At 44.0% G+C, this 13,309-nt stretch overlaps 1 protein-coding gene across 1 annotated transcript in view; it reads right to left on the reverse strand.

The window, feature by feature from the left end:
• MSH2 (mutS homolog 2) overlaps positions 1 to 13,309 on the reverse strand; it is a 103,752-nt gene that overhangs the window by 18,658 nt on the left and 71,785 nt on the right. The window contains exons 8-10 of the mRNA XM_074988626.1: positions 8,771 to 8,880; positions 3,156 to 3,279; positions 1,700 to 1,850 (exon numbers count right to left, since the gene is read on the reverse strand). Of these exons, the coding sequence (XP_074844727.1) occupies positions 1,700 to 1,850; positions 3,156 to 3,279; positions 8,771 to 8,880 (385 nt within the window). The remainder of the gene's footprint in view (positions 1 to 1,699; positions 1,851 to 3,155; positions 3,280 to 8,770; positions 8,881 to 13,309) is intronic.

Below are 13,309 nucleotides of genomic sequence, written 5' to 3' on the forward strand. Positions count from 1 at the left end.
TACAGTTCAAATCAGCACGCCGTTCCACTTCTAGGTATGCAAGTGCAATTAGCAAAACTACCCTATGGGTTACAACATACTTGTGGCCCACCTTGATGAAGAAGGACCACTCACGACGTGCTCACTAGCACAGATTGCCTATCAATGATCTGAGCTTATGTTGGCCTGGACAAATGGATTAGAGTTTAGAGTTAGACTTTATGAAATGCTTGTGAGCTGGCTGCATGCAGTCATCGCACATCTGCATCCCATGTTATCAGGCAGGAGTGCACAAAGTGGGGTACATTCTATCAAATTGTGTTAAGTGGGGGCACAGTGCGATCAGGCTCCTCCTCTCCCTCCCTTGCTGCCTCTGTTACCCTCCCCACAGTCACTCTGCTCCTGTTATGCTGAGCTCTACCAAGAGCTGTCTCCTGGTTGCTGGTTTTTTATTTTGCCGGAGGCAGCAGCTCACTCCAGGTCTCTGTCCTGGGAGATGGATGTGGCCTTGCTAGAGGAGAGCAGCTTGATTCTTGGAGGGGAAGTGAGCAGCAACTGAGTGTTCAGGGGAACTCAGGCCCAGCTTCACACCGCACGCAGCCTGCCCCATGCCTTACAAAAGTCTCTCCTTGAGGTTGCTAGCAGCAGAGCCTGGGGGACAGCATGGTCAGAGAAGCAGGCAAGCTTCCACTCTATGCAGACTAGACAGCGCGGATCAGCACCTCCCAGGTACTCACTCCCTGCTCCCACCAGGCAGGGCCAGCAGGAAAAGTAAGTCCCCCTTCAGCAGCATGTTGAGATGTCCCAAGCACAGGCTCTGAGCTCAAGCCCCAGCAGCGGCTTTGCTTTAAAAATGCTAATTCTATCTTATAAGGCATGTTTAGACTTAATTCCCTGAGACACCCTGGGCTGGGCTTGCTTCAAAGCTTCTGAGAGTCTGATATAAACAGGGAGGACCACATTCTATTTAAAGTTTCATTGCTGCTGAGAATCCCTCACAGTAAGAAGCAGTGTAAGTTACAAAACTAGCACAATTACTATCAATCTCTTTCTGTTTAGTGCCAGGATCAGAGAAATGATCGAGCAATAAGAAAGGAGATTTATAACTTTTTTGCTGGTCTCTGCTCCTTGAACGAGCTAAAAATAAAAGCCAAACTTTTCAAAAGAGAAAGTGCCATTCAGAAACCTGACTCATCTGCTGCCCCCCAGCCCTTGTCCCCATGGCTGAGGGACTGCGGCACATCACTTCCAGGAGACCAGCACTCACTTCCATGGCAGTCTGGGGAGACCCTGGGGATGGGGTGGGGGACATGTAAAAAGTCTGCTCACCCGTTATAAGGTATTGTTAAAGTGTTTGCTCTGAAACAGCAAACCCCCAGAGTCAAGAAGAAAGCATTAGTACGTGTGAAATCTTGGTCCAACACAGGAATCCATATGTTCTGCACAACAAAAGAAGGCCCACAGACAGCGGACAACCATTGTGCAGAAGACAGTGACAGCCATTTCTGCACCAGCACTCTCTTTCCTTCACGCTCATCTCAACAATACTTCTGTCGATGAACAAAATGATTACACAGAAGAGGGAAAAGCCAAGCAATTCGATATGTAAATACGAGAACAGTTGTTTCAGAAAGACAACTCCCATAAGGGCAATGCAAAAAGGGATGAATTACAACCTCAAAGCAAATAAATGCAAAAATGAATTATGTCTGCCAAATACCTGTTTGTGAACTTTACACCATTCTTCTGGGTATCCAAGACCTTGTATTTTGTGTTATTCCGGAGGACTTTTTCTTCTCGGCAGGTAATTCGGAAGTAATGTCCTAACTGTGAATTGGAGTCCAGCTTGATGTTCTTGCCAGCTTCCAGGCCTTTTCAATAAAAGGAAAGTAGGGTAGGAAAAGAGAAATGAATAATTTCATCATTAGAAATACACATCATTGTATTATCCTCATTCTCTGAATGCTGCTTGTCAGCTGCAATGCCATTTAAATGACATTAGGCACACCAAATTTAATGTTCATGTCTGTGTACTGGCAACATCTGAACTGTGTTTAGAAATGTATTGCTCATCTCCACCCCTAACTCATTAAAGCACCAAATGGCACATTCATCTAATTCAAATTTCCATCCTGCTACTGGGTACAAAATAAGCATTCCATCATATTCAGCTAAGACTAAATAGGATGTGTTAAAAAATATTACAAGTATTAGTTACATAGCTATGCTTGTTTGTATTGGAAAAAACTGCTTATCTCAACTGATACGTGCTTCAGGAGATCGAAACCCCAGTTCCAGGTCCTAGACAATCAACTTCCACTCCTTTACATCCATGTATTTCATTCAAAATGACAAAGCATAAAAAACTTCAGTTTACTTGCATCCCAAAAAGACAATCAGTTAAAAAGAGTCAGAAATAAGTTTCAGATAAATTAGTTTAGTTTAGAAACACAGTTAAATTAGCAGACTTTTATTCACTGAAATTGTCTACTAAACTAGTTGATCCGAAAGAAAAACTGAATATTTTGATATTGTGCGTGTTGGGGGTATCTGGAACCTCCAGAACAAGCAGCAGCAGAGTCACATGAGCAAAACCATGATGTAAATAACAAAATGGTAATTTTGGCTAATTTTCAGTGTTTCCAGTCTTTTTTACACTTTATTTTCATTGAGAGATAATACGAATTACTGATCAATGTAATATTTGCACTGACTCTACAACAAAAGAAATGGTAGACTTTACATCGTCAATTCTCCTTAACAGAATTCTATATTCCATTTTAAATTAATCTTCATCTCATAAAGAAATAGGCATTTCCAAAATGGACACCCCTATGACTAGATAAGAACAGAGTATTTCAATACACATTCCCCAAGGGTCTAAATAAAAATAAAATCAGCAAAGAAGGGCAGAAACAGTTACAATAAATAAATTCTGTAACAGGCATGCAACCACCATTCTGAAACACTACCTTCCATAAAATGTAGTTTGGGCATAAAGATGCTCATTAGTCCTCACATACCACACTAAATAACACCATTAAAATCATCTAGTAATCTAAAGCAATTAAATAACTGAACCGAAGATATAATCACATAAGTCTTGTATGGTAGGTAGATCTCAAAGAACTTTATAAGTGAACTAAGTAATTAAGGGGAGTTTTACTTCACTGTACCTAGTTCTCTGGCAGCAATCTTTAGAAGTGACTGCATGCTCTCCTCCAGTTTGTTCATCTTCTCTCTCAGCTCTGTCAGATTAGGATCAAAAGAAGCCTTCACAAGGAATTCATGATTTTCCACCTAGGGAAAGAAGAATGAGAAGGAATATAACTAGTAACATTTTTGATTGCTGCAAACATTGGTTATGCAGAAGTTTAATGTTTTTACATTTGTCATTAAGTTTTATTTGGTTTAGTAAGGTTTGTACATCATTTCTTAATTCAGTGTTGTTTGTCTCAGATTATATTCCTAGATAATGAGAGTTTACCTGAATTGTATGCAAAACCCGGTAGCACTCCCCTTCCAGCTCAAAAGCTGTTGTTTTTGAGGCTTGCCTCAACAGGCCCTGTGTATGTTAAGCTTTTTGAGTCCAAAGAGATTCTAACAGATTCTTCTCTTTCTTCTTCTTGCTACAGGCCACCGCCCCCAGATGTGGCACCCTGCAGTCCAGCCATTTACATTTGAAATGGATTTGAACATTTATTTGTGTGCTGATAGCTCAACAGTAACAAACATACAAGTTTGTTGGAGTGGGATGAAACGACTGCTGTACAATTCTCCCACAAACAGCATAACCGCCTATCTACATAAACCTAGCAGGCAGACAACAGAGGGATGGAATATTCTAAAATGGCAACTCTTCTTGAAATAGGCAAGAGCTTCAGGGCAGAACTCCTACCACTAAAATACACTCCGCAGGGTTTGTACGGTTACAAAAGGCAACGAGTGTATTTTCCAAAATCCATTCCAACTTCAACCCAATTATCCTTATGTCACATATACAGTACTCAGGTTTCCTGGCAATCAGATGAAGCAATTTTAGTTTGTGCAGGATGGAAATTTCTGAAGCAGGTTATGGTATTCTGCTAAAGACCCCCTATTCGAATCCTAAGGTCTGGAGTAGGCCTATAATCCTATAGTTCAGAAACCCAGTGAGCATGAGTGGAAGGTTATCCCAACTTGATGCCTCCACCCCCATCTCACTCACAAGACCCAGCAAAGATCGTCCCAACTTGGACAGGGCCTTGGAGTTTTGAGGAAGGGATAGTTCCCCAGCAACCACATTCCAAGAAGAGGCCAGGCATGTGAGAGCCAGGATATAGCACCATCCCATTTGTTATCCCAGGCTGGTACTCAAAACAGATGTGTTATTGCTCTATGCTGTTACTGTCTCTTTTGCTTTAATCTTCTGGATAATGCACCCCTAGATAAGCCAGTGAAGGTGTCATCATTACCCCTGTAGATGCATCATTAGTCCAATTAGACACATAGATGTCATTAGATGTCTGCTTTGTTTAAGTAACTTCTTAAAAAATCCACTTGTACCAGAGATAAAATGTTCTATAAGCAATGGGTGGGGATTCTACGTAATCTTTTTAGATTATTGGTTTATTGTGCTCATTTCCTCTTGCTGCTAGGACCTATCCAGGCTTGGGTAACATCCATACCATAGTTTTCCCCCCGCCCTCATCAATAATCTATATAATCAATTGTAACCTCTTGTCTGGCAGTGCTCCACAGAGTCCTGATGAGTGAAGTGACACTCCACAGAATCACAGTGCTGGAGGGGACCTCAGGAGGACATCTAGTCCAGCCCCCTGCTTCAAGCAGGAACAGCCCCCACTAAGTCATCCCAGCCAGGACCTTGTCCAGCCAGAACTTTAAAACCTCGAGGGATGGAGAATCCACCACCTCTCTAGGCAACGCATTCCAGTGCTTCACCACCCTCCTAGTGAAGTAGTTTTTCCTAATATCTAACCTACACCTTTCCCTTTTCAACTTCAGACCATTATTCCTTGTTCTATCGTCTGACACCACTGAGAACAGTTTCTCACCCTCCTCTTTAGAGCTCCCCTTCAGTAAGTTGAAGGCTGCTATTAAATCACCCCTAAATCTTCTCTTCTGTAAACTAAACGCTTACAGCAGCACTGTGTGTAATAAACCCTCCTGCTTGCTTCATACACGGTGTCCAGACTTTGTTCCAACAGTTTGATTAACTCATTACTTTATTATTTCCTCCTTCATAGATTTCTCCTTCTTCATTAATTGAGTTACATTTAGCAAGAAGTCCTGTGGCACCTTATAGACTAACAGGTATTTTGGAGCATAAGCTTTTGAGGGCAAAAACACGCTTCATCAGATGTATGCATGATTTACATATATCATCATCAGTATGGACACTCACTAAAGACACTCTAATAAGCAACAGTGCACAAGCAGAATTGTGCAAGTAGCCTACACTGTCCTGATGACAATTTTTCCACACCCTGATCTGAAAGCCATGCACCAAGAAAGCATTCTCATTCTCTTCTCCTGGCAAGCAAGTGATTACATAGATAAATACCTCAGACTCCCCAGCAGTTCCAAAACCAGTAAGCCTCCTTACTCAGGTGAGAGATCATGAAATACCTATTTTACCAAATCCACACAGATTCTGCCACCCCAAAGGGACCAGCCACATTCTCAGGACAATATATACTTAGATCTTACCCAAAGCAACATGCCATGCCAATCCTTTAGAATAAAAAACTAGACAGACAGACAGAGGACAGGATGAGAGAAAAATTATTAAAGTGGTTAAATAACATACATCTATCAAAGCTTTTGATGCAGGCTGCAGCTGATGGTAAAAAGCTGCTATCTTGAAAATCTGAAAATATATCCTCTGAGGGGTGGATAGTCTATACAAGCTTAGTGCAGGGATGTTCTTGCAGACTGCTCCCAAGATGGAGCCCAAGACCAGTGGTCTCAGAAACGCAGGACAAAAGGGCCACCGCCAAAGTTCTTTTTATAGACTTGCCATATAGAGAGAAGGTCTCTGCTCCTGAGCACGTACTCAAGGGTGAATCCCCTGATCAGATTATCTGTCCATGCTTCTTTGGGGCATTCTGCCTATTCACTGGGAGTTTCCCAGACAACAGGTCTCAGTTAAATACCTGAGATGTGCATTGAAGTCCAAGATTCTAGCCCATCTTCCTAGTGGGGAGGTGACCACACCTTCCGTGATGAATCCCAGCGCTAAAACATTTCTAACACAGGTACAGAACCAACGTCTACAACTTCACATACAAGCATGATAGAGACATGTAAGCAGCATAGACAGAGTCAGTGAATTACCAGCTTTCATTAGAAACCTCACCTGGTCCCACTTGGCACAAGATTTGGTGCAGATTTAAGACAGTGGTTACAGAAATGGTTCTCCTATTGAATTTGTAAGTCCAGTAACGTCACATCCTCACATGCAACACTCCACAAGAGTCCATAAGGGTTATGAACATTCACAGATTTAGAGACTTTAAGGCCAGAAGAGATGGCAATGCTCATCTAAGTCTGACCTCCTTCCCACTGAAGGCTGCAGAACCCTGCAAGTGACACATGCCCCATGCTGGAGAAGATGGTGGAAAAACTGCCAGAAATCTGCTAATCTGACAGGGGGTTGGGGTGGGGGAGGGGGAAAGAGCCCTTTAAAAATCGCTGCCAGAGCACTGTGCGGCACTCTCCAGGCAACAGCAAGGCTGGAAGGCCGGGGGGAATGATTCTGCAGTCCAGTTGGCATGGAGGGCTGGCTGTTGCAGCCTCGCCCCCTCTGCCCAAGGTCCCGACCCTTCTGAGGGGCATGGAGCAGAGTCTCCCCCCTCTGCCGCTGCCCCCTGCCACACCTTGCTGAGCAGCCTGGTGAGGCTATTGGCCCCATTGGGGACAGGAGGCGGATTCCTTTACAACCCCATGTATGCTAATCTGTTAAACCCTGACACCACGGACAAGTTCAAACTTCTGTAAAATACCTTTAATTTGGGATATAACCAACTACTGTCTCTGAATAAGCTACTGGAAACTTGACTAAACAAACTAAAAATAAGTGAACTTAGCTTGGAGAGTTACCGTACCACCACGAAATATAACAAAAATAAGTTAAATGTAAGTGTAGGGAGATAAACCTGGCAGTTTGCGACATGAGGCTACGGAAACAAACTTTTCTAATAACACTCGTTACATAATCGGCTACTAACGTTCAAAAAAGGTTCTTGTAGAGTGCCCTTGTAGTGCCCCTTTATCCTGCTGGAGATACTACCCCTAGAAACAGTCTCATCTACATGGAATTTAGGGTAAAAAAGTGTTTTTAAAAAGGAAAAAGGAAAATTGCTAATTGGTTTAAGTTGATTTTTACACTCTTGTTGGCTACTACTGTGGATGAAAAAGATATGTTGCAGGCTTTGGATTTCAAGCAAGTAAACACATTCATGCAAGGAAGTGGTTTATTGAAATGGTGTTTTGTTCCATTTTTAACCACCCGCACCCCCTACATGTGCAATTCTTCCGGCATTTTCCTCGTATCTGAATTTAATATGAAACTTCAACCTCATCCCCAGGTTCCAAGAAAAATGCACCACGGACTGTGAAATACAGCCTTCCCCATGAAATTTAATCTCGCCAGACTCCTGGCAGTGCCTCAGCCAGGGGCTCCTAACTGTGCGTTCAGGCTGGAAAGGGACAGAACTTGTTCTTGGCCTGCACACCTACTCTTGGTGGGGATACCTGACGCACATCCAGAAATAGTGCAGAAGTAAGTCCAGGACTAGCAGTTAGGAGCCCCTGGCTGGGGTTTTCCAATAGCAAGGCGGAGATTGGACCAAACTTCACCTTCAGGAGCCTCCTCCTGCTTCATGAAACTCCTCATCTGGTGTCTTCAGAGCCCAGCTCTAGCTGATGGCAGCACAATAGTGAGAGTGGCAAGCCTGCCACAACTCCCCCCATGACCCACTTTGGGTTGGTACATCCCTGACACCACCGTGAAACTTCAGAAGTAAATTTAAAAGTGACATAACTGCATAAGTGTATGTTGTATGAAAAACACAAAACTGACTATAATTTTCAAATCCTATAGCCACAACACTGAGACTGAACCATGGTAGGGACCCTGCTCATCCCTTCCGAATTTAAAACAGTATCTTGCACTGTAATGATTCTCTCTGAGCTACGGACAACTCGACAGAACTCTTCAAATACCAAAGTAACTGCTCCAAGATCATCTGGATGGGTGGCTGCATAACTTTTGCTGGTGGAAAAGTTACTCTGAAAAATATTTTATGAAATTTTATCAATTTTTAACCAATTCTAGGGCAGAGTAACATGGGGACCTATACCCCCCTCTAGGGCTGAACACACTTGCTCAGTAGCACCTCGGGAGACTGATTAATCTATGATTGTAACTGGTTTTGTAGAAATATCAAAAAGATAACCCTGGGCACGGAGCCAGCTTTCCATCCCTTTTCAACTTATCTGTGTAGCCACCTTGTAATTCATATTTAAGTCTAAACATTTCTGTAAGTAAGAACTATCCTGTGCATTCCCATTCACTTAAGTCATTCTGCTCCCCAGCGACCAGAATCCAAACTCAAAAATAAATCCTATATTTACATGCAATAGGCTACCGGTCTAGTTACAGCAACTTGAAATGTTCTATAGCAATAAAATATTTATATAGATTACAAATTAAGTATCTTAATGAAAGAGTGACCCAAACCAAAACAGGTCAGCAAAATGTTTCATAGTTTTTAAAACTATCCCATACCTTGTCCATGTCTATAGTTGTTTCTATCATTTCCTGAAATTTAGAGAAGTCAGCAATGATATCGTTAAGAGGCATTATAAATACCGCCAGCAACAACATCTGATGTTCTCCTGTCAAAGAACAAAATGTATTGGTGATTATTTCTCCAGAGAGTTAGTCATGTTACTCTGTATTTGCAAAAGCAACGAGGAGTCCTGTGGCACTTTAATGGCTAACATTTATTTGGGCATAAGCTTTTGTGGGTAAAACCCACTTCGTCAGATGTATTTGAATATTTACCAGACTATTGAAATGAACTTTTCAGACTGAAGCAAAACAATTAATGACACGTCAGTTTTCACCAAATTGTGAAAATAATTATTCTAAGGACTGCACTTCACAATTTCTTCCTATCTGTAGCTTATCTACCTCGTTCAAAGAATGGAGACTAAACATTTGCAATCTCACTAGAACAGTGGTTCTCAACACACAGCCTTCTTGTGGCCCAGTCAGCACACAACTGTGGCCCATGCAACACCCTCAGAGCCATAGAGATATATATATCGTCTATCATTGGCCCACATAACAGACAACTATATGTGAGGTCCACAGAGGTACAGATTGAGAATTACTGTTCTAGAGAATCACTTGGCACTATTGCATGTGCTTTATTCATATCCAAAATGACTCTCATACACTGCATTAATAAAGTGAACATCAGCCATCTGAACACAACCCTGTGTTGCTGGGGGAAGGAGATATCCGAAAATCACTTTTGCTGAGATTTTATCCTCTAGAGCTACCAATTTTTATAATGTACTAATTGGAATATTTGAAAAATTCAATTATATTTGCCCCATGCAAATACTTTGTATTAAAAATAAGATCCCACAAGTTAGGAAACTTCCAACATTACCAGTTGTAACTCGGACCTTGGACATTACTGGGAAATTCAGTTAAAAAGTCTCCTCCTCACCATTCTACATCAGAATTTTATATCTACTAATATTAATTTCAAATGGGAAGCCAATTCAGTAAAAGTTCACAAAAACTGAATTGTAAAATACACCTTCTTGCTTAGATACAGACCCCCCCGTCTCTCTCTCTCTCTCTCTCTCTCACACACACACACAGAGGGAGAGACAGACAGACAGACATGACCTAACACTGAATACAGTTGCCAGCAGGAGATTCTACATCTCACACAAAAGTGTACAGAATTTTAAATGAAATACAAACAGAAATAAGATTTCAATTAATCATTAGCACCTGCAGATATTTATATTTCTGGACAACCAACGTATCTTCTGAACTGCAACTGTAATGCCTGTACAACAACGAGCAGGAAAAAAAGCTTTATATCAGTAAGTAAATGTTTACTGTTTTGCAACTACAAAGTAAAATTTAGTCACACCAAATAAAGCTTTATCAGTATTACTAATACTATGAATTACCTTAGAATTTTTCACAATCAATCACTGCAGCAGGTGATTAAGCTTGGAATTATAAAGTTTGCTTCTGAACATGAGATACTCAAGTAACCTTGGTGCATTAATAGGTAGACAATACTACATACTGGCTATTAACAGAACTTTCCACTTCTTTGCCAACATATTTAGTGAAACCCTGGTCTCTTCCTCTCCATTTCTCTTTCACAACTCACACCTCACCTGAGTAATGAATTGCGGCCTTAAATGGCCTAGGCCTATGACATATTTATCACTATCATCTCACCCTTATTATAACAGTACAGTTGCCAACATGTGAAGAACATGCTTGGGACACCCTCTATTTAAAAAGAGCAGGCTATTGCATCCGTTTTGGAATCTGAGGCCTTCCTTTCCATTCTAGAATCTGGGTTGTCTGGTTATTAATTAGCTAGAAGACCTCTTTTTTTTTTTTTAAACTCAGCATTGCTTGGGTCTGGGGCAAGCCTGGGATGGGGTGGGGGGGAGGCAGCCCACCCATCAGCTTCTCCCCAGGGCCAGGAGAGGAGCTATGCAGGCCGCTGGCCTCGGTGCAAGGTGGGAGCCGCTCAGGCTACCTGCTGACTTCTCCCTGGGGCCCGGGCAGGTTCTCCACGGGACAAGGCCATGGGTGGCAGGGGCTGGCCCAAGCAGGCCTTCTGTCAGCTTCCCCCTGGCATAGCAGGGGGCCACGCGGCCTGGTCAGTGGCTGCCTCCCCATGGGTAGCCTTGGGCAGGGATGAGAAGCTTTTTACATCAAGACCCCTTGTCATTCTGACAATTACAAGCCCCATCTCCCCCCAGCCTGAAGGAGGACCACAGGACGGGATGCCGGGGGGCACCTGAGAAGTGGGTGGGGTGCTCAGGATGCTGGGGCTCCAGGGGATGCCCCAAATATGGAGGAGTGCTGGTGGGGGAAGGACGCCAACAGCAACGTGGGGGACTCAAGGGGTACCTCAAAGTGAGGAGCACTCAGGGGAATACCTGAAGGGGGGACTTTAGAGGCTCAGCTGCATCACCACCTCCACCTCGTAGGTGTTACCATTGCTGACCTGCTGGCCACAGAACTTGGTGCTGCAGTTGAGCAGGAGGTAAATGACCCTGGGCTGCAACGTTTTGATGGGTGTTGGCGGCACCAGGCTGGCAGTGGCCCTGCATCTCCCCCAGTTAGCAGCACTTGCTCCAAACTGGCATCTCAGCCAGAGCTGGGGGGGGCGGGGTGGAGTTTGTCTCTAGGCATCAGTGTGACATTGGCTGAGGGGACCAGTCCAAGCATCTTAGTGAGCCAGGAACTCACTGGCTCCTCCTGCCGTCTGGCTCAGGGCCTCTGCATTTCTGATTGGCCCAGCAGACACTGTGGCAGGCAAACCAACATTCCCATTGGTCACCAAATTCCCTTGGTGACAGTGGCAGCAGCAAAGGGCATGGGAGGCAGCAGAAGAGTCTGACTGCACTACGCCCCCCCCTTAAAAATTTGTGGCCCCCCCCCCCGCACTTCGATCACCCCTGGCCTAGGCCAGCTTGGTGCTGTGCAGTGGCTGGCAGCTGCCCTTGTGTGATCATTTGTGAGTATAACTCTCCTTCCTGTCACACCTCTACCTTTCGGCTTCATGAGAAACAATTGCCTTCTACTCATATCCCATTATCCTGGCACAATTAGACCCTGACTGTGCCTTCAAATCGGAATAAGAGGAAGCTACGTATCAAATTTGTTGGTCCTCACTGTTACTGTTCAGAAGGGGTTGGTTCTTGTACAAACAGACTCACAAATGAACAGACAGGCACACAGACAGATGAACAAACACTCAGCAACCTTTCCGAGGTGGAGTGCCAAAATATGACCTTTTGACCTCCTTGTATGATCTGAGTCCTGGTGATGCTTTTTAAAGTCTCTAATAGTTCTATTTACAACAGCTTCATTAATAAAGATACTAGCTACACTGTTTAGGAGGTGGTTGGTAGCATTAGCTGGTCTTTTGTTTATTCACAGTCAGCATGGCTTTGAGAAAGCTCCCAGCGGCATTGGGGAGGAGGGGTGGGGGGTTTAGCTCCCATCTCATATGCCAATGCCACATGTCACTCTGGGCACCTGGGGCGAGGACTGCTCACCCCTGCTCTAAAATTTATAGTAGATTGATTTAGGGAGAGGAAGTTACTCACCTTGTGCAGTAACAATGGGTTCTTTGAGATGTGTCCCCGCGGGTGCTCCAGTCCGGGTGTTGGTGCATCCTCCTGCCAGCACTTGGAGATTCTTCTATAGCTGTAGTTTCCCGCACCATGCATGCACGGTAGCACCTCCTTGTGCTATCTGGTGCACACACAGCTCAGACTCCTTCTTTCCTTTTCTACCTGACAATTAGAGCACAACGCTCCAAAGCAGGGGAAGGAGGGAGGGAAGTGGACTACCCACCACAAGGACACACATCTCCAAGTAACATTGTTACTGCATAAGGTGAGCGAGTAACTTCCTCTTCTTCAGGTGGCGTCCCTGTGGGTGCTCCTCTCTGAGTGACTAGCAAACAGTAGTCACAGAATGGAGGTGGGTTTGGAGTTCATTTACTACTACAGTAGACAACACAGCTTGGCCCACTTGAATAGAAGTAGCAATGGCAGATGAGAGCATGTAGCGCTGAACAAGTGTGCTACTGGAAGACCACGCAGCCGCCTTGAAAACATCCATGAGGAGTATGTTCTTGAGAAAGGCAGTAGTGGAGGACGCCGCCTGGGTTGAGTGGGCTGTAACGACGTCCAGGAGCTCCCTGTGATGAGCTGCATGTCAAGTGTGGATGCAGGTAGAAATCCAAGTGGAGAGTCATTGGGACGAGACAGGTAGACCCTTTGACTGCTCTGTAAAGGCCAGAAAGAACCAGGGGAATTTGTGCTATGGCTTCGTACGGTTGCTGTAAAAGGCCAACACACAGTGGACATCCAGGGTGTGCCACACTGAACGCACGGGGTCAAAGTGCAGTTTTGGGAAAAACATTGGAAGCGTATAGGTTTGCTAATGTGGAATGGAGAGGGAACCTTAGGGAGGAACTTGAGATGAGGCTGGAAAGTAACTCTATCCCTGGTAAAAGTGAGTAGGGAGGCTCGG

The sequence above is a fragment of the Carettochelys insculpta genome, chromosome 3, assembly GCF_033958435.1.
Source record: "Carettochelys insculpta isolate YL-2023 chromosome 3, ASM3395843v1, whole genome shotgun sequence".
In the NCBI taxonomy this organism is placed as follows: domain Eukaryota; kingdom Metazoa; phylum Chordata; order Testudines; family Carettochelyidae; genus Carettochelys; species Carettochelys insculpta.